General features: G+C 51.5%; 1 protein-coding gene and 1 long non-coding RNA gene across 2 annotated transcripts in view; both read right to left on the bottom strand.

Moving 5' to 3' along the window:
- The window catches only part of LOC135405718 (uncharacterized), a 239,892-nt gene that overhangs the window by 60,957 nt on the left and 158,811 nt on the right, over positions 1 to 20,124 (bottom strand). The gene's annotated exons all lie outside the window — the stretch shown is intronic.
- On the bottom strand, positions 3,395 to 4,343 carry LOC135406343 (olfactory receptor 14J1-like). Its single transcript, XM_064640752.1, has one exon. It carries the CDS (start codon positions 4,211 to 4,213, stop codon positions 3,395 to 3,397), a length of 819 nt encoding a protein of 272 aa, XP_064496822.1. The 5' UTR covers positions 4,214 to 4,343.

The raw sequence follows: 20,124 nt of genomic DNA, 5'->3' as shown, positions 1-20,124 counted from the left end.
CCAGCTGAACATCCCCTTTGATGGCCCATCTGGCAGCTCTGCTAAAAAGCTGCTGCAAAGAACCTCCAGACCTAAAGGAGCTTTTGTGCTGGGCTCAGCTGTGGCTCTCAGGGCTGGGGGTTGGTTCTGGCTGCCAGGTGCCCACCAAAGCTCTCTCTCACTCCTCCTCCTTCTCTGCCCACCTTCATGCCTGCAGAGTTGTTTCTCCCACATTTCTCTCACTCCTCTCTGGGTTCCAGCACCCTGGATTTTATCCTTTCTCCAAAGGGTTATCACTGAGGTGCCTCTGGAATTGCTTTTTGGCTCAGCTTTGGGCACTGGCTGGTCCATTTTGGAGTTACCTGAAACTGGCTCTCTCTGACACAGAGATCTCCTCTTCCCCAAGGGAAACCTGCAGCCCCCTCACTGCTACCAAACCTGATGCACAGGGTCATTCAAGTGCCCAGGAATACAGGAGGTCATTGATCCCATTATTCCTCAGGCTGGTTAAACAAGACTTTGTCCTGTTCCTCTCCCTGACTGCAGGTTCTTTCTGTCAGAGCAGAGCTGGGCTGGACCTCAGCTGTGCTTTGCTCCAGAGCCTGCTGGGGTGGGGGAGATGGCAATGGAAGAGTTGGGTTGGACTGGATGATCCTTGTGGGTCCCTTCCAGCTCAGCATATTCTGTCATTCTGTGTTTGGTTGGGTTTGGTTTGGTTGCATTTGGTCTTTTTCTCCCCTTTTGAATTGCCCTTCCTCTGACCCTGAGCTTTTTCTTCCTTGTCTTGGCCCTTGCTGGCACCTGATGGCAAAACAAGTTTATCCAACTCAGTCATCTTGACCACATTTTTGGTACAAGTCACCATTAACTAGACAAGGTTTCTCACAGACTCGCTGCAACTTGGCCTCATCCACAAAGGAGTGGAAAGTGCATTTCCTCCCATCATCCAGAGACATAATAAAGATGTTCCATAGGAATGGTCAAGGGCTGGTCCCTGATGGATGTCACCTGGGAGTTGCTACCAAGAGGAATTTGTGCCATGACTTTTGACCCTCATCAATTTCAATTTCCCACCCACCACATGTTTCACTTGTCCAGTGCAGCTCTCACCAGTCTGGCTCTAAGGAGACCACAGGAGACCATGTCAAAGGCCTTGCTGAAGTCTGGGCACACAACATCCTCTTCTATTCCCTCCCACAGGGGTTCTGCAATCCCTGCCTTGTCCTTCCCATGCCTGGCAATGGCTGCAGCAGGACTTGCCCTCTCCCCTTCCCTGCTGAGCCTGAGCAGTGTGGAACTCTGCCAACCCTCCTTGCTGCCCTGTTTGCAGACTGGTTCCATGTCTGTCTTTGCTAAGGCCCCAGGAAGCTCTGGGGTGGCTCTGGCCTTTCCAAGGGTTTGGGAGAGGTCTCCCAGTGACACTGCCCAGCCTTCTCAATATCCCTGACACCAAAACCTTTCTAGTTCCAGTTTAGTGCTCAGGACACAACACATATTCTCATGGTTCTTCAGGAGAAAATTAGAAGTGGTTTCATTAGAGAGGTCAACTGGTGGAGCAGCCCAGTCTGGTCTGGCCCCACAGCACAGTCCAGGGTGCTGCAGAGCTCTGGGCACTCCCCCCACAGCCCCAGCCCCTCTGAAGGGCACAGCAGCTCCTGGGGCACAGAGAGGAGTCTCAGCATCCCCATCAGCTCAGGGGCTGGACACTCAGCATGGCAGGAGGAAATGGAGGGCAGGGAAACTGCAGGAGCCCTGGTGTCACCTCCAGGAGATGCCCAGCACAGCCTGACTGTGCCCCTCAGTGCCAGCCCCTCTGCCCAGCCCAGCCCAGAGTCCTGGCCCAGGGACAGAGCAGCCTGTCCCCAGGGGGCCTGCAGAAAGAGGTGTCTCTGTGTCAGGGATTCCTCTCTGCAGGCCCAGAAATGCTGCCTTGCTCTTCTGCAGGGACATCCCTTTGCCCAGGTCAGTGTGTCCAGGCTGCCTTGGCCAGTTGCAGATCCCAGCCTGGGATCCCTGCAGGGCCCTGAGCTGGAGGTGCTGCTCTGCACAGGGAGGGGCTGTGGCACCCTGGGCTGAGCCTGCACTGGCCATGCTGGTCAGGGTGGGGAGCAGACCCAGCAGGATGGGGATCACTCCTCTCCACCCTCTGCCATAGTCCTGGAAGGCTCAGTAGCCAAGAACAAGGCTGGGCAGGACCATGGGCTGTTTCCAATGGCACAGAGGGCAGGGCAGGGCTCCACTCCATGCAGCCTGTGGGCTGGAGAGTTCTTCAGGACACCCTCCTGGAAAGCCCACCCCTGGCTCTGGTACAGCCCTCCCTGAGCTGGGGAGGCACAAGGGGAGTTCACTGTGGGTCAGACGAGTCACTGGCCAGAGTCCTTTCCCTGTTCCTGCTGCATCCCCTGGGGTTGCAGAACTCTCCTTTACCAGTTCACAGGCAGATTTAGTACTTGAGCTCTGGTAACTCCACCCTGGGCAGGATTCTGCTCCAGGGCTCCATTCCCTGCTGACTGGATGGGACGGGCTGTCCCTGCAGATCCTCTGTGCTCTGCTGCACTTCCTGAGTTCCTACAGACAAGTCCTCACCTCCATCAGAGCCCTCACAAGCTGCAGAGCCCCAGGCAGGTGACGTGGAGACCCTTTGCCACTGGCCACCAGCACAGAACATCTGAACCAGCCCTCAGTCCCTCAAGTACCCCAGTGAGTCACTTCTCTCACTGCAGGGACTGAATGGGGAAACAAGCAAAGCAATGAGACTTTGCAGAGTCTATTCCTTGGCCTTGTTCTTTACACCAACCTTTCAAAAAGAACAAAGTCTTCGGGAACTGCCCAGGGGGATCCCCTTTCCTGATGGAAATGATGTTAAGGAGCCCAGCTCTGTGCCAGCAGTGCCCAGGGCCTGTCCCTGCCCATGGTCACAGGACTGACACAGCAGTGACTGAGCTGCCAGAGCACTCAGGCCTTGGGCAAGGACCACAAAGGAGAGGGAGGCAGTGGAAAAAGAGCATCTCTGAAAAGCCCAAGAGCTACTGCTCCCTGGCAGTGCTCCTGTACCAGGACTCTTTGCCCCTTCTCCTCTGCACACAGGCACTGCCCTCCAGCTTCAGAGAAGACCTTGGAGGGGGAATCAGGAAAAAAGAATTCCAGTACTTTATTATACTCAGAGACTGTGATTCCTCATGTACAGAATAACAAAGGCAGGATATTTCACAAAGAAGTTGCTGCAGGAACTTTTATTTTGTTTAAATGCACACAGAGAATGATTCCTCATTTACACAATTGTGGGTCAAAACAAAGAGGTAGAGAGTGAATTAGGTAAGGGATGAAGAATAAATTTCCGTGTTAACAACATTAAAAGAAGAAGAAATATAGGAAAACTCCCCTGCTGCCACTCTCAAAAGCTTTAGAAGGTAGGCTAGGCCAGTAAAGGGTTACACAATGAGTGTTCTGCAGAAGGAATAAGGCAGGTTGTTACTCCTGAGAAGCATCCAGTCATCAGTTTCCTCAGGGCATCCTTGAGCTCCTGGTTCCTGAGGCTGTAGATGAGGGGGTTCAGTGCTGGAGGCACCACTGAGTACAGAACTGACAGGGCCAGATCCAGGGATGGGGAGGAGATGGAGGGGGGCTTCAGGTAGGCAAAGAATGAGGTGCTGATAAACAGAGAGACCACGGCCAGGTGAGGGAGGCACGTGGAAAAGGCTTTGTGCTGCCCCTGCTGAGAAGGGATCCTCAGCACAGCCCTGAAGATCTGCACATAGGAGAAAACAATGAAAACAAAACAACCAAGTCCTAAAGAGGCACTAACCCCAATGAGCCCAAGTTCCCTGACATAGGAGTGTGAGCAGGAGAGCTTGAGGATGGGGGGGATTTCACAGAAGAACTGGCCCAGGGCATTGCCCTGGCACAGGGGCAGGGAAAATGTATTGGCTGTGTGCAGCAGAGAATTGATAAAACCAGTGGCCCAGGCAGCTGCTGCCATGTGGGCACAAGCTCTGCTGCCCAGGAGGGTCCCGTAGTGCAGGGGTTTGCAGATGGCAACGTAGCGGTCGTAGCACATGATGGTGAGGAGGGAAAACTCTGCTCCAAGGAAGAAGAAAAAGAAAAAGAGCTGTGCAGCACATCCCATGTAGGAGATGGTTGTGGTGTTATGGAGGGAATTGTGCATGGCTTTGGGGACAGTGGTGCAGATGCAGCCCAGGTCTGTGAGGGAGAGGTTGAGCAGGAAGAAGCCCATGGGGGTGTGCAGGTGGTGGTCGCAGGCTACGGCGCTGAGGATGAGGCCGTTGGCCAGGAGGGCAGCCAGGGAGATGGCCAGGAAGAGCCAGAAGTGCAGGAGCTGCAGCTCCCACCTGTCTGCCAATGCCAGGAGGAGGAACTGGGACATGGAGCTGCTGTTGCACATTTGCTGCTTCCCAGCACTGGGACACTGTTGAGAAACAGGAAAGGACAGGGAGAAGTTAAGACAGACTCCTCTAAGCAAAGCCACTTTATTTCTCATAAAATCCCCTGAACTGAAACGCTTTTCCTTTCCCTTGTTTGTGCTGACTGAGGGTGCTGTGAGGAACAGGAGCTCTGCCCATGTGCTGCCAAGGGCTCAGTTTTCCCCTTCTCCAGTGGGGACACGGAGCTGGTCTGTGACAGCATCAAACCCTCCCAAGGGATGTCAGGCATCATCCACCTTTAATGGCAAAGTTCAGTCTCCACTCTCAAGACGTGGAAAGGCTTAGCATGTCCTTTAAATAAAGTTGACTGTGTTCATTATTTTTGATGGTTGCATCTGGTACCTGCTCTTGTTAGGAGTACAAATCCTCATTTTTATGATGGAAAATGTAACAAGACTTTAAACAGGAGAGGACAAACAGCTCAGCTCTCTGTAGCTCAGTGCAGAGCCAGGAGAGCTGCAGTGTCCCTCCATCTGTTCCCATCTGCCCTGTGCTTTCCCTTGTGCTGCCTGAACATAACTTCACATGCAAATTAATTTTTAATAAACACAAATACCTACAGTCTGATGAGTGCAGGGCAGCACTGTTTAAAAGGGCAGCTTTGGTAAATGTTCTCTGTTCCAGCCCAACAATGCAGTGTTGCCCAGGGGAGTCTCTGGCTGTGCAGGCTCTGATGGCAACGTCAGAGCAACCCTGAGGAGGCTGGAAAAGTGACCCAGAGCTACATGTAAGGCACAGGTGTGGGGATTTCTGATACTGCCTGGTCTCTTCTCCTCTAGGAGGAATAGATTTGCAGTTTCAGTACCTCCGCCTGAACTGTGAGATTAATTTTTAGGACCAATTTCCTGCCTAGAAAACACGTATTTGAAGATGGAAAGAACAGGATCCTTCACTTTGAGGTATCCCATGACTTGCTGTGCTTTCTTAAAACTCCTCTGAGAAATGTTCTGTAATGACCTGGAGCTCTGAGCAGCCCTCACAACCTGCAGCCTACTCTAAACAGGTGAAGAGCTTTTCCCTGCCCTCCCAGGGGTTGCTCCTTGCCCACAGCCCTTGTGCCCCAGCCCTGGGAGCAGCTCCCCGGGCCGGCTGAGAGCTGCCCCTGGCAGGCAGCAGAGTCCCTGCCCAGCACAGCGCCCTGGGCTGCAGGACCCTGCTCTGCCCCACAGCCCTGGGCACCCCTGGCTGCACCCCTGGCTTCACAGATCTGCAAAGTGCCCCAAAACAGCCCCTGCTCACCCATCCCATCAGCTGGGGCTGGACCAGCTTTAGGAGATGCCTCCAGGAGCTGCCCCTGCACTGCCCTGCAGCCACAGACTCACCATGTGCAGCCCTGCCAAGGTTCCTCCTGCAGGGAGCTCTCAGCCATCCTGCCAGTGCTGAGCCCCTTGAAGCTCTGTCTGTGCCCTGCTGGTGTCCCTGAGCTGGCCTGGCAGTGCCCTCAGCCCTGCTGGGCTGTGCAGAGGAGCTGCTCACCAGCAGAGCTGTCTCTTTGAAGCTCTTCTTGCTTGCCAGGAGCTCCCTGTGTGCCAGGAGCCCGGCCCAGCTCAGCAGCACAGCAACAGCCCCAGGCATTTCATGAACCTCGGGGGGGTTTGATGTTGTTTACATGAGACTCAGTCCCTGAGAGGAAGTTCAAACAACTTCTCAAGAACTCAAAATGAGTTTGAAAGGCTGAAGTTTCTTGTACTGTTAATGGGTCCCAGTGAGGGACAGGAGTCAGAAAGTGTCCCCAGATTCCAGTTGGAACAGAAAACTGCAGTGATGACAAGGATGGACAAGCAAGGGAAAGGTGGCTCTGATGCTGAAGAAACCTTGACTTGTTTCCTTAATCCAGAGGACCAAGCCCTGATCCCCATCCCCTGGGAAGGCAGATCCTGTCCCTGCCTCATTCCTCAGGGCTCTTCCTGGGGCACTGGGATGTGGGATGTGCAATGCCAAGGGCAGGCCCATGGGGTGGCACCTGCCAGGCTGCTGAGCAGGGACAAGGAGCCCATGAGGCCCCAGGGGGGCAAGGGGCACTCGTCTCCTCCTGGCATCAGGGGCACAGACAGCAGCCCTGGCCAAAGGCCTGCAGAAGGTGGCTCTGGCAGGGCCTTTCAGCTTCTCCCCCTCCCTGTCTCCTCTCCAGCCCAGGCTGTCCTACGGTGTCCATGCCCTGCCCCTTTCCCTGCAGGCTGTCGTCATCCCCCCGGCTGCCCCACCTGGCTGGCACCTTCCTGCACTGACATCTCTGCGTCCTCCCTGGCTCTTCCTGCACACACAAAGCCTTGGGCTGACCCAGACTCCTTCTGGGTGATGTGTTGCATCACACCATTGCTCTCAGAGTGAAACTCCTTTCTCTTTGTTTCCAGTCTGGACCTCCCCAGCTGCACTTGGCATTATTTCTTTATTTCTGTTGCTGTCTCCTGCTACGACAAAAGGATCCACCCTTCAAGCCCTCTCTGGCTACTCCTGCACTGTCCTCAGTCTCCACACCATGGAGCCCAGAGCTCCTTAGTCCCTACAGAGTGGTCATGGGCTTGAGGCCTCCAAATCTTTTCTTGGGAGATCCCTGGGTACTCTCCAAGGTGTTTGCAGATGAACTCATGGTGCTCATAGTCTAAGGAAATCACAGGGACACGTTTTACCAAGGTCTGTAGTGGCAGAACACGGGTCAATAGCTTTAAACTGAAAGAGAAGAGTTTTATATTTATAATAGGAAGAAATATTTAATAATGAGGGCAGCAAGAACTGGAACAGGTTTCTAGAGAAGTGGATGTCCCATCCCTGCATTCATCCAAGGTCAGGGAAAGTGAGTAACCTTAATTAGTAAAAGATGTCACTGCCCACATCCAGGGACTTGGACCAGATGACCTTTTAGCTCTCTTCCAAGCAAAATATTTCTGGGATACTTTCAGTCCCAAACTCCTTCTCCAAAGAATTTCCATTTTTGAGGACATGAATTGCCATGTTTTTGGAGAAACCCTTCTAAGCCCAAAAGGTAAAAAAATAATTCAAAGAGAGTTCCAAAATATCTGTGTGAAGGCTTCACCAAAGTGGGTCAATGGCAGAACCTCCCAGGATGACCTCACAAATGTGGGTGGGGTTTTCATGCTTGGGGTCTGAGACTTATGATGGGCAACAAGAAAGCACATTTGGGGACTGAGCAAGACTTGTCATGGGATGTCTAGGAAAGAACGAAAGGAAGGGGAAGGATGGGATCACAGTGGTCACTGGAGGAACAAGCATGAGAAAAGAGAGAGCAAAGAGGCTGAAAAGGCTGGTCTTGTTAAACAGGAGGCTGGTCAAGACATGTCCCTGGCTGTGCCCTGCAAGTGATCCCCACAGCCTGTCCCGTTTTCTTAAGAACTCCATTGCCAAGAAGTTTCTGTGGGGAGGGACCTCTCTGCTCCTGGCACAGATTGTGGCCCAAGTTCCAACCACTGCAGTGGGAGCCACAACTAGTCAGGTCTTGTGTTCTTTGGGGGGCCAGACTCTGCCCAGACTGGGGGGTGTGTGTGTGTTGGAAGCACAAAAGAGTGAAGCAAATGCAAAGCTAAACACCCAATGTAGCCTGACTTTGCCCCTAAGTGGGGATGAGAATTGGACACAACATGTGCAGGGACAGAGGGAGGGGTTTGTCCCCCTGGCCCTGCCCAGAAGGGACACCTTTCAGGAAGGGTTGTGGCCTTGGCTGTGCTGAGGGTTGCCCCGGGCAATGCAGCTTGGGATTGCAGTGGCACTGTCAGGGCTCTGCAGAGCTCCTGGCAGTTCCTGCCTTTGTCCCCAGCAATGCCAGAGACCTGCAGGGGTTGCAGTCAATCACTTGTGCTCTTTGGGACCCCGACTGGCTCTGCTGAATGTCAGCAGGCCTGGAGTTCCCAGACTGTTCCTGCATCCAGGGTCGGGCCTGCAGTGACGTTTGTGCAGCATTCAATTGGGGCAGTGGCAGGATGGCCATGGATCCATTCCTGCACAAACACAATGGGGCTCCATCCCAGGCAGGGAGAGAATGGGCCCACAAATGTTGGAAGGATAAGAAGCAGGGAGTTTTGTCACTGTGGAACCCCCTGGAACCAAAGGAACCCTGGGACATGGTGGAACCTCATGGAATCAAGGGGACATTGTGACCCTGCAGCACCTCATGGAACCAAAGGGAGTCTGGGACGTGGCAGGGCCTGATGGAAACAAAGGAACCTCCTGGGAACAAAGGGACCCGGGACACTTCCAAAAGTCAGGGAGACAAGGGAACCCCAGGACACTGTGGAATCTCCTGGAATCCAGGAGCCATTGGAATACACTGGGGCCTCCTGGAACCAAAGGGAACACGGGACACTGTGGAACCTCATGGAATCAAAAGGACCCCAGGACTTTGTGGAATGTCAGGGAATCAAGGGGTCAATGTAACATCACAGAACTGTTTGGAACCAAAGGGAACCAGTGGGACATTGTGGAATCTCATGGAATCAGGGGTCCATTGTGACCTTGTGGAACCTCACAGAATCCAGGGGCCATTCTGACTCTGCAAGGCTTTCTGGAGTCAAAGGGACCATTGTGACACTGGGGAACCTCATGGAATCAAGGGTCCATTGTGACCCTGGGGAAAATGATGGAGTCAGTGGGCCATTGTCACACTGCAGGGCCTTCTGGAGCCCAAGAACACTGGGAAACAGTGCAACCTCATGGAATCAAGGAGCCATCGTCCCACTGCGGAGCCTCAGGAAATAAGGGATCCAATCTTTGCCTCAGATTTTGTCAACAAATTAAATTTAAGGAATTACAGAAGTGGGATTGAACCACTTTTTTCCCACAGGTTTTAATGATTGGCAAAATGAGAATATTTATATAAAATGAATCATTTATTCTTACAAATGACCAGACAAAAGATATAAATCAGAATTATTTACTACACTATACAAAGGTTAAAACTACTAGTAGTATAGTATAAAATAGGATAGTGCACTATATTGAATCAATTATTGAAACAATTATATTAAAGCTAGCCAAAAGAAATAATTATTACATAATCTGATGTAACTCACCCAGACTAATGGTCATGGGGAGATTTCTTTTGCTCAACCTTGAGGAGTGTCCTTGGAGGGCATCCCCACCCAAGGCAGGAATCTCCACACATCTACCCCAAGAAGGGCTGTGTTAGAAGAACCTGCCTGGATGAAAGGGGACTGGGCTTCTCTAGTAGGAAGGGATTGACTGCTCCTCACAAATGGACAGGCCAGTGAGCAGCTTCTCTGTCCCATCCAACTTCCAAAAGCAGGATGTGTGTTTGGAGTTGGGTGAACCAGGCTGGTTTGAGCATCATTCAACACCAAAACCATTCCCAGGGTGCCACCGGTGACTGGCAGATCTCACAGACAGCTTGCATGAGAGCTGGCACTGTTGGCATTGTCTGATGGCATTTTAGGCCTTCTCAGGGTAGGCCCTCCTGCCCCCCGGGTCGAGAGGTTGGCTGTGAAAGTCCATCCTGGAGATGCCCAGGGAGCCAAGAGTTGGGCTCCTGAGTGACATCCAGCAATGGACAGGGGGATGGGACTGACCAGAGGAAAGTGTCTCAGGTAGATCTGACCACTCCTTGGGCCTGGCCATCCACACAGATGTTTACCCGGTGAACAGATACTACAGAGGATGTTTGATAACATTTCTGTAGCCCCAGAATATTGGAATAAATGGAGATTTAACTCTGTACAACACAGAAATCCATAAAGGGTCTTGATTTTCTTATCTATTCAGACTGAATTAGGATGTGCCTGGGATCATTTTTGACTGGGGATTGCTGATGTCAATGTATAAAACAGGAAAAAAGTAAACAGGCCACAAAAAAAGACATCTTTTAAAATGGTTTTCATAATACAATATATTCACTTTGAATACACTTGTGAGATCTGGCTAATTACCCACAAAAGAATGGAAGACTTAGAAGGAAATTATTCCCAGGGGCTTGTCTCGTTAAGATGCCATCACTGAACAGAGAGTGTGGAGGAATGAGCAGACAAGGAGACCATCCCTGGGGCTGGGGAAGCAGGAACTCAGAGTCACTGGTTCCAGGTGGCAAATGGACTGTGGGATGTTTCTGTGAGAGCCCCTAAAGGCTGTGCTGGTTTCAGGGGGAGTACAGTTAAGTTTCTTCCCCATGGCTGGTGCAGGGCTGTGTTTTGGTTTGTGCTGAACACAGGGTTGATAATCACAGAATGACAGAATAGGATGAGTTGGAAGGGACCCACAAGGATCATCCAGTCCAACCTTAGCCCTGCACAGGACCATCCCCAAGGGTCACACCATGAGCCTGAGAGGATCATGCAAACACTTCTTGAGCTCTGTCAGCCTTGGTGCTGTGCCCACTGCCCTGGGGAGCCTGGTCAGTGCCCAACCACCCTTTGGGGGAGGAATCTTTTTCTAAGATCCAATCTGACCCTGCCACGACACAACTTCAGGCCATTCCTTCAGTCAAGTCTCTGGTCCCCCCAGAGCAGAGCTTAGTGCCTGCCCCTCCCCAGGAAGCTGGACCTGCAGTGAGGTCTCCTCTCAGTCTTGTTTTCCACGATGTTCTCCACAATTCCTTTAGTTCCCTGAGGCTCTGCAGTGTCACAACTGGCCCTTAACTCCATGAGGTTCCAAAAAGTCCCAGGGTTCCTTTGGCTCCTGTATCTGGGCTTCATTAAATGTTGATACTATTGGTCTGTGTTTGGCCCAGCCACCTGTAACAGTCTATCCTTTTCCTGTCAAGTTATGAGAAAACAAGCACTGATAAACAGGAACTTTGTCCTTGAAGGAAACATTTGGTATAAACTACAGTTAATTGGTACATTATGATGAGCTGATGATCCTCAAGGGCATTTGAAGAAGAAAGTGAAGAGCAGGGTGATGAAGTACACCCCCAGACTCATTTAGAAAAGACCCCCTGAGGTAAAGTGTGCAAGCGCAGGAAAATTCCAAAGCATACACTCATGCGTAGAAGGGGCACCACTCACACAGCTGGGGGAGGGACCGAAGGCCTCCAGCTGGGAAGTGCTGCCCACACCTGCCCAGGGAGACATCGCTGAAGAACTGGACTAAAAAAGGGGATGGCTTGTTCTCGTGAGAGACTCACGCTTCACACAAAGGACCACGTTGCCTTTTGCAGGGACGACCTCTATTTGTGAGCCTGTTGACCCTCCGAGAACACAGCTGCTATGGAGGATTCTTGGCATTCCGGATGGACGGACAGACTGGGAAGGAGAGGTTGGAAAGCCGGGAAAGGGCCCTGGGGGTGCTGGTGGGTGGCCAGTTGGCCCTGAGTCAGCAGTGCCCTGGCAGCCAGGAGGGCCAAGCCTGTCCTGGGGGCATCAGGCCCAGCATGGCCGGCCGGGCCAGGGAGGGGATTGTCCCGCTCTGCTCTGCCCTGGGGCGGCCTCACCTGCACCATTGGGGCAGTTTGGGGGGACACAATGGAAGGGAGAGATTGAGCCATTAGAGAGTGTCCAAAGGAGGGCAAGGAAGATGGGGAAGGGCCTTGGGGGGAAGGTGTGTGAGGACACTGAGGGCACTTGGTGTGTTCAGCTGGAGAAGAGGAGACTGAGGGGAGACCTCACTGCAGGTCCAACTTCCTGGGGAGGGGCAGAGGAGGGGCAGGCCCTGAGCTCTGCTCTGGGGGGACCAGGGACAGCACCCAGGGAATGGCCTGGAGTTGTATTAGGGGATGTTTAGGTTGGATCTTAGACAAAGATTCTTCCCCCAGAGGGTGGTTGGGCACTGACCAGGCTCCCCAGGGCAGTGGGCACAGCACCAAGGCTGACAGAGCTCAAGAAGTGTTTGCATGATCCTCTCAGGCTCATGGTGTGACCCTTGAGGATGGTCCTGTGCAGGGCTAAGGGTTGGACTGGATGATCCTTGTGGGTCCCTTCCAACTCATCCTATTCTGTCATTCTGTGATTATCAACCCTGTGTTCAGCACAAACCAAAACACAGCCCTGCACCAGCCATGGGGAAGAAATTTAACTGTACTCCCCCTGAAACCAGCACAGCCTTTAGGGGCTCTCCCAGAAACATCCCACAGTCCACTTTCCACCTGGAACCAGTGACTCTGAGTTCCTGCTTCCCCAGCCCCAGGGATGGTCTCCTTGTCTGCTCATTCCTCCACACTCTCTGTTCAGTGATGGCATCTTAACGAGACAAGCCCCTGGGAATAATTTACTTGTAAGTCTTCAATTCTTTTGTGGTTATTTAGACAGATCTCAGAAGTGCATTCCAAGTGAAAACATATTGTATTAATAAAACCATGAGAAAAAACGTCTTTTTTGTGGTCTGTTTACTGTTTTCCTGGTTTTACACTGATATCAGCAATCCTCAGTCGATAGTGATCCTGGGCACATCCTATTTCAGTCTGAATAGATAAGAAAATCAACACCCTTGATGTCTGACAATCAGTCAGACTTTATCCCTATCCCCACCCCACCATTCCCTCATCAAACCCCTGGCACTCAAAGCAGCTTTGGGCAAATCTGAGCTCCCTCCACTCAAGGCTGGACCTGCAGATTTCAGCTCTTTGACACCAACTCCCACCTGCTTGGTTTGGAGAAAGAGCTGCCTGAGACACAGAGGGATGTTCATTTATTGCCAACAAACAAAACCAAAAGAAGGCACAGCTCAGTAAAAACCAAAAGTCTTTCTCCTGCTATATATTAAGTCCACATGGCCTCCACTAAAGTCCACATTGCACAGTAGATAGTCTTAGGTCTTCCAGCTCAAGATATGGGTCCAGTCCCTAAGCTGGGGCAGCCAGAAATCTGTTCTCATTTCCTGATCAGTCCTGCCCTGCTCAGGAAAGGAATCTCACACAAAATGTTATTGCAGGTTCATTTATGTCACTCAAATCCAATAGGAGACTCCCCAGTTAGACTAAGTCTCTGGGACACACAAGATGGGGGCTACTGAAGGAGGAGGAAATGGAAACAGGACATTTTTTTTAAGAAAACATCGAAAACATGGAAAATAAAAAACTGTACGTAAGGAAACACCTAATTGTTCATGGGAGTTCTGGCACACAGTGGGAGTGCCATTGGGCAAACAATATTCTACAATTCAACATCACGGACTGTTCTGACCCAAAAATCAAATCCCCTTGAGGGACACAGAGTGTTTCCCCATCCCTCTGCATCATCCACCGAGTGCACCCAAGTCCTTGAGCAGAAACAATCCCATGGGTGGGTTTGCCTTTGCTTAAGGCAGGACTAATCCAAACTGTCCTCCCCAACATACTCCTCATATGGACCACAGGGATTTTATCCCCTTCAATGGTACATAGAGGTTCTTTTTGGGCAGGGCCAGTTCAACTGGTAGAGTTAACTAACTAGGTTTGTGTGATGCCTTAAAGCTTTCTGGATATTTTTTTTTTTAGTTTTTTCTAGACTTTAAAAGTAGTTGTGTAGTAACTGTAGATGTTAATGCAGCTGTATTATATGACACCCTTTAGCATAGTAGTTTACACAGACCCAACCCTATTACCCCATTTTATATCAAACTTTCTAAATTCCTTCAGCATGTTTAGACGTCTTTTCAAAGTAGAATTGTAGAAAAACACCTCTATTGAACAACATCCCACCCTAGACCTGGACAACAAGATCCCACAAGAGACAAAGCAACCTTCCAGCCCAGAACTTTGGAGGTGCTCCAAAGGACTGTACGTGCTGTGAAGAAGATAAAGATGAGGAAGAAGGGGTCCCAAAGCCCCCAAACCCAATTCCCCAAGGAGCATGTCAGGGGGCAGAACTGGGCAGAACCGGGGGGTGGAGAGTTCTGGCATTGGAGGGACCATCTTCTAAAACTGTAGAACCATTGCCTGGGAGGGCGCGTCGTGTGTGTTCCCCTGGGCCTGTGGGCCTGATTAAAGGACCTGCTCTTTTGAGCTGATCTTAGACACTGAACTGGCCTGGAGTTTTATCTCTGGAGCTTGCAGGATTAACTAACTAGGTGGCTTTTGCTGAATGCACATCCCAAGGTTTGAAGGTCCCAGTGCCCATTGCTTTCCAGGTGGTTTTGAACACTCCACTCTACCATTCAACTTTCCCAGAGGCTGGTGCCTGACAGGGAATATGATCCATCCACTCCATGCCGAGCTCTCTGCTCCAGGTGTGCCCAAGGTTGTTTTGGAAAAGAGTCCTGCTGTCCAACTCCAGTGTTTCTGGAGGGCTGTGTCTCCCCAGGACTTGCTTTTCCAGGCCCAGGATGGTGTTCTGGGCAGTGGTGGGAGGCACAGGGGGTGTCTCCTGCCATCCAGGGGTTGTGTCCACCATTGTCAGCACGTAGAGCTTGCCTTGGTGGGTTTGGGGAGTGTGCTGGGATCAATCTGCCAGGCCTGCCCACATCTCTATCTCAGCCATCATCCCCCACCCCACAGGGGCTTTACCCTCTTGGCCTCTTTGATGGCAGCACATGTTTCCCAGGTCTGGAGAACCTGGCAGTTGGTGTCCAGGGTTAAATGCAGCCCTGGATCCCAAGCCCAGCTGGATGTTGCAGCTCTTCCCTGAGGCCCTGAGGTGTCCTGGGCCCAGTGAGCCAGGAATAATTCCCCCTTGTGTTGCCAGTCCAGCTCTACCTGAGACACTTTCCTCTGGTCAGTCCCATCCCCCTGTCCATTGTTGGATGTCACTCAGGAGCCCAACTCTTGGCTCCCTGTGCATCTCCAGGATGGACTTTCACAGCCAACCTCTCGACCCGGGGGGCAGGAGGGCCTACCCTGAGAAGGCCTAAAATGCCATCAGACAATGCCAACAGTGCCAGCTCTCATGCAAGCTGTCTGTGAGATCTGCCAGTCACCGGGGGCACCATGGGAATGGTTTTGGTGTTGAATGATGCTCAAACCAGCCTGGTTCACCCAACTCCAAACACACATCCTGCTTTTGGAAGTTGGATGGGACAGAGAAGCTGCTCACTGGCCTGTCCATTTGTGAGGAGCAGTCAATCCCTTCCTACTAGAGAAGTCCAGTCCCCTTTCACCCAGGCAGGTTCTTCTAACACAGCCCTTCTTGGGGTAGATGTGTGGAGATTCCTGCCTTGGGTGGGGACGCCCTCCAAGGACACTCCTCAAGGCTGAGCAAAAGAAATCTCCCCATGACCATTGGTCTGGGTGAGTTACATCAGATCTCTATGTGATAATTATTTCTTTTTGCTAGCTTTAATATAATTGTTTCAATAATTGCTTCAATGTAGTGCACTATCCTATCTCATACTGTACTACTTGTAGTTTTAGCCTTTGTATTGTGTAGTAAATAATTCTGATTAAGGTCTTTTGTCTGATCATTTGTAAGAATAAAGGATTATTTTATATAAATATTTTCATTTTGCCAATCATTAAAACCTGTGGGACAAAAGTGGTTCAATCCCACTTCTGTAATTCCTTAAATTTAATTTGTTGACAAACTCCGAGGCAAAGATTGGATCCCTTTTTTCTTGAGGCTCCGCAGTGGGACAATGGCTCCTTGATTCCATAAGATTGCACTGTTTCCCAGCGTTCTTTGGCTCTATCAGGCCCTGCAGTGTGACAATGGCCCACTGATTCCATCATTTTCCCCAATGTCACACTGGCCCCTTGTTTCCCTGACATTCCACAGAGTGCCAGAGTCCTTCTGATTCCATGAGGTTCCGCAGTGTCCCATGTTCCCTTTGGTTCCAGGAGGCCCCAGTGTATTCCAATGGCTCCTGGATTCCAGGAGATTCCACAGTGTCCTGGGGTTCCCTTGTGTCCCTGACTTTTGGCAGTGTCCCGGGTCCCTTTGTTCCCAGGAGGTTCCTTTGTTTCCATCAGGCCCTGCCTCGTCCCAGACTCCCTTTGGTTCCATGAGGTGCTGCAGGGTCACAATGTCCCCTTGATTCCATGAGGTTCCACCATGTCCCAGGGTTCCTTTGGTTCCAGGGGGTTCCACAGTGACAAAACTCCCTGCTTCTTATCCTTCCAACATTTGTGGGCCCATTCTCTCCCTGCCTGGGATGGAGCCCCATTGTGTTTGTGCAGGAATGGATCCATGGCCATCCTGCCACTGCCCCAATTGAATGCTGCACAAACGTCACTGCAGGCCCGACCCTGGATGCAGGAACAGTCTGGGAACTCCAGGCCTGCTGACATTCAGCAGAGCCAGTCGGGGTCCCAAAGAGCACAAGTGAGTGACTGCAACCCCTGCAGGTCTCTGGCATTGCTGGGGACAAAGGCAGGAACTGCCAGGAGCTCTGCAGAGCCCTGACAGTGCCACTGCAATCCCAAGCTGCATTGCCCGGGGCAACCCTCAGCACAGCCAAGGCCACAACCCTTCCTGAAAGGTGTCCCTTCTGGGCAGGGCCAGGGGGACAAACCCCTCCCTCTGTCCCTGCACATGTTGTGTCCAATTCTCAGCCCCCACTTAGGGACAAAGTCAGGCTACATTGGGTGTTTAGCTTTGCATTTCCTTCACTCTTTTGTGCTTCCAACACACACACCCCCCCAAGAACACAAGACCTGACTATTTGTGGCTCCTGCTGCAGGGGCTGGAACTTGATCCACAATCTCTCCTAGGAGCAGAGAGGTCCCTCCCCAAAGAAACTTCTTGACCATGGAGTTATTAGGAAAACAGGACAGGTTGTAGGGATCACTTGCAGGGTACAACCAAGGATATGTCTTGAATATCTTCCTGTTTACCATGACCAGCTTTTTCATTCCTTTTTCTCTCTGTTTTCTCATTCCTGGTCCTCCAGAAACCACTGTGATCCTACCCTTACTTTGGTTCTTTCCAAGACATCCCATGACAAGTCTTGCCGAGTCCCCAAATCCCCTTTCTGGCTGCCCATCATGAATCTCAGAGCCCGAGGCTGAATCCCCCATCCTCAGCTGCAAGGTCACCCTGAGAGGTTCTGCCATTGATCCACTTGGTTAAAGTTTCCTACAGATACCTTGGAACTTCCCTGGAATCAATTTTTTACCTTTTGGGCTTTGAATGGCTTCTTCAAAAACATGGTAATTCATGTCCTAGCAATGGAAATTCTTCGGAGAAGGAGTTTTGGGACTTTAGACTCAAAGAATCCCAGAATGGTTTGGCTTGGAAGGGATCACTAATTGAGGCTGCTCAAAGTTCCTGTCCTTGGACAAATGCAGGGAGGGCACATCCTCTTCTCTGGGAACCTGTTGGAGTTCTTGCCAGCCCCACTGGTAAATATTTCTTCATTTTATCCAATATAAAGTTCCCCTATTTCAGTTTATAGCCATTGCCCCATATTCTGCCAATACAGGCCTTGGTAAAACAAATCACTGTGACTATCTGAGACTATGAGCACAATGTTTTCATCTGCAAACACCTTGGAGAGTGCTCAGAGATGTCCCCATCTTTCTTCGAAGCCTCTGTGTTGTTGCATCCTCCCCCCATTCTCCTCAGGCCTGGTCGATGATCTCAGGAGCTCCTGACAAGCCTTGACCAAACCAGCTGAGAAATGAAGAGCCCCTGGACTGGACCAGGCGTGTGGGGAAGTGTCCCTGGACTGGACCAGGTGCTCCTGGATGATACAGGTGGGAATCATCCAGAATGGAACAGTTTGGGAATATAAGATAATCAGTCATCCCCTGAAAGCCTTGGAACATTCCCGGCCTGAATCGCAGCCCAAATGGAACAGTTTGGATACAATTCCCAAATAGTTTGGAAACTCCAGTCATTCCTGACACCAGGATGGCAATTCAGCAGATAACTAAAGCCAGTCCCCTTGTGAGCCCACACCCAGTGGGGCTGAGGGAGGCCCTGGCAGCTCCCCAGCACCTCCCTCTCAGTGGGACACCTCTGGCAGCCTCTCCCAGCTCGGGAACCCTCCAGTCTGCAACACTCCAAAGAGCGGCGCTGATGGCCAGGACAATTCTGATCCCCCTCCACAAACACTCCTCCAGCTGGGACCCTTGTCTGGTGGGAAACACAAAGGGATTGGTGGCAGTGTTTCCTGACAACAGGAGAATTTGGGAGAGGGACCTTTCCACAGCCAGCTCTTGATGTGTCCACACATCTCTGCCTGGGTGTGGGTGTGAATTGACTGTGGGGTGAATGTTGTTGTGAATCTCTAATTCAGTCACTGTTAAAATTGTGGCAAATGCTATTGAATCACTTGATAACTGTTAAACAGGTCAATAATTAAATGATACTAAACTCTTTTGCCCCGTTATCTTTGTGTCTAAATCCTTTGCACCCTGACTCTCTTGCATCCCAAGGCTCTGTGGAAATCATTTCCTTTCGTAAAAAAAAAATATTTTTTGTGATTTTAAAATTTTCCTCCTTAGCTAAACTACAAAACAACTCCAATTAGTTGTTGACGTCTTGAAGACAATTAAAGAAAGAAAAAGAATTTCTTTGTCAGTGTTTTAATGAGTCCCACAGTGTGTTTGGAGCTGCATCAGCTGTCAGTCCAAGATGGGCCATGTCAGAACTGCTGAGGTTGGCGGGTGAGGAGCAAGGTTGATCATCCAGGGTCAGTGTGGATCTCCTGAGGAGACATTCGGCACCAAGATCACTTGGAGAACACCTCTATCACCTCTCCTCTGAACTAAAATATATCCATCATTTATTTAAAACAAAAAAATACAAACTTGGAAGACTTGTTTTGAAATTGCCTTGAAGACAATTAAAGGAAGACAAAGAGATCCTGAGGGATTTCTGCATTTTAATGAGCCCCACGGTGTGTTTGCAGCCCAGCCCATGATCCTGAGGTACTGAGAGAAGACTGAAGAAGCTGCTGAAGAAGTCAGAAGCCAAACTGCAAGTGCCTTGAAGCATTGCTGGGCCCCACTGAGGGCAGGCACTGCCAAAGCCTCCCCAGGGACTCCTTGGAGCAGCTCCTTGGAGGCCAGGAGTGCAGGCAGACAAAGGCTCTGGGCAGGCCCCTGCAATGCTGAGCAAAGCCTGCCTTGGTTTTGTGGAGCACAAAGGCCAAGGCCTGAGCCCCAGGCCCTGGCCCAGCAGATCCTGTCCCTCCCGGCTGGCTCAGGGCTGTTTGGGGGCACTGGGATGGGAGGGGGAGGAACAACAAAGGCCCAAAACTGGGCAACCCCTGCCAGGCTGCTGAGGGAGGGGCGAGGCAGAACCCAAGTGCAGAACCTGCCAGGAAAGTGGCTTGTGGTGGCCTGAGTGGCAGAGGCAGCTGCCAGAGGCAAGGGGACAAAGGCCTGGGTGCCTTTGGGCCTTGCAGCCCTGCCAGAGCCCTTGGCCATCTCTCCTGCAGGCTGCCCTGCCCTGGCCCTGCTGCTGCTCTGGCCTTGCAGGCTGCACACACCCCTCCTGCTTTCCCACCCCCTCCCAGCAGCATTTCTAGACCCTCCCTGATGGCTCTGCACCAGCTCTGGCTGTTGCCATGTGCACTTGGCCTTCTTACCTTGGATCCTGAGCCCCTGTGCCACAGGACATCCCTGCCAGAGCCCAGGCCCTTCTCCTGGGGGTCACTGCAGAGCTGAGCAGATCCAGGTCACCTCCCATTCCTCTGCCAACCCCCTGGGCCTGCTCTGAGCCCTCCAGGTCCTTGCCCTGCTCCCAAGGGCTGTGGGGGTGCTGAATGGTCAGGGCTTGGGGTTTAGAGCTCAGGGTGGGGATTAGGCAGAACTTTGGGAGGTTTGTTGTTCTGCTGGCAGTGTCTGGTTCATGATTAGGGGAAGAGATTTTTGGGCTGGGTCAGGATTGAAGCTTGGCTTTTCATACTGGTAATAGAGGTTTGGGATTGGGGTGGGCACTGGAGG

Source organism: Pseudopipra pipra, chromosome W (assembly GCF_036250125.1).
Source record: "Pseudopipra pipra isolate bDixPip1 chromosome W, bDixPip1.hap1, whole genome shotgun sequence".
In the NCBI taxonomy this organism is placed as follows: domain Eukaryota; kingdom Metazoa; phylum Chordata; class Aves; order Passeriformes; family Pipridae; genus Pseudopipra; species Pseudopipra pipra.
The sequence above is the reverse complement of the archived record's forward strand: the minus strand, read 5'-3'. Positions and strand labels throughout refer to the sequence as shown.

Coding starts and splice junctions, on each gene's coding strand:
- LOC135406343 (XM_064640752.1), bottom strand. CDS start 4,213: ATGGGCTTCTTCCTGCTCAACCTCTCCCTCACAGACCTGGGCTGCATC.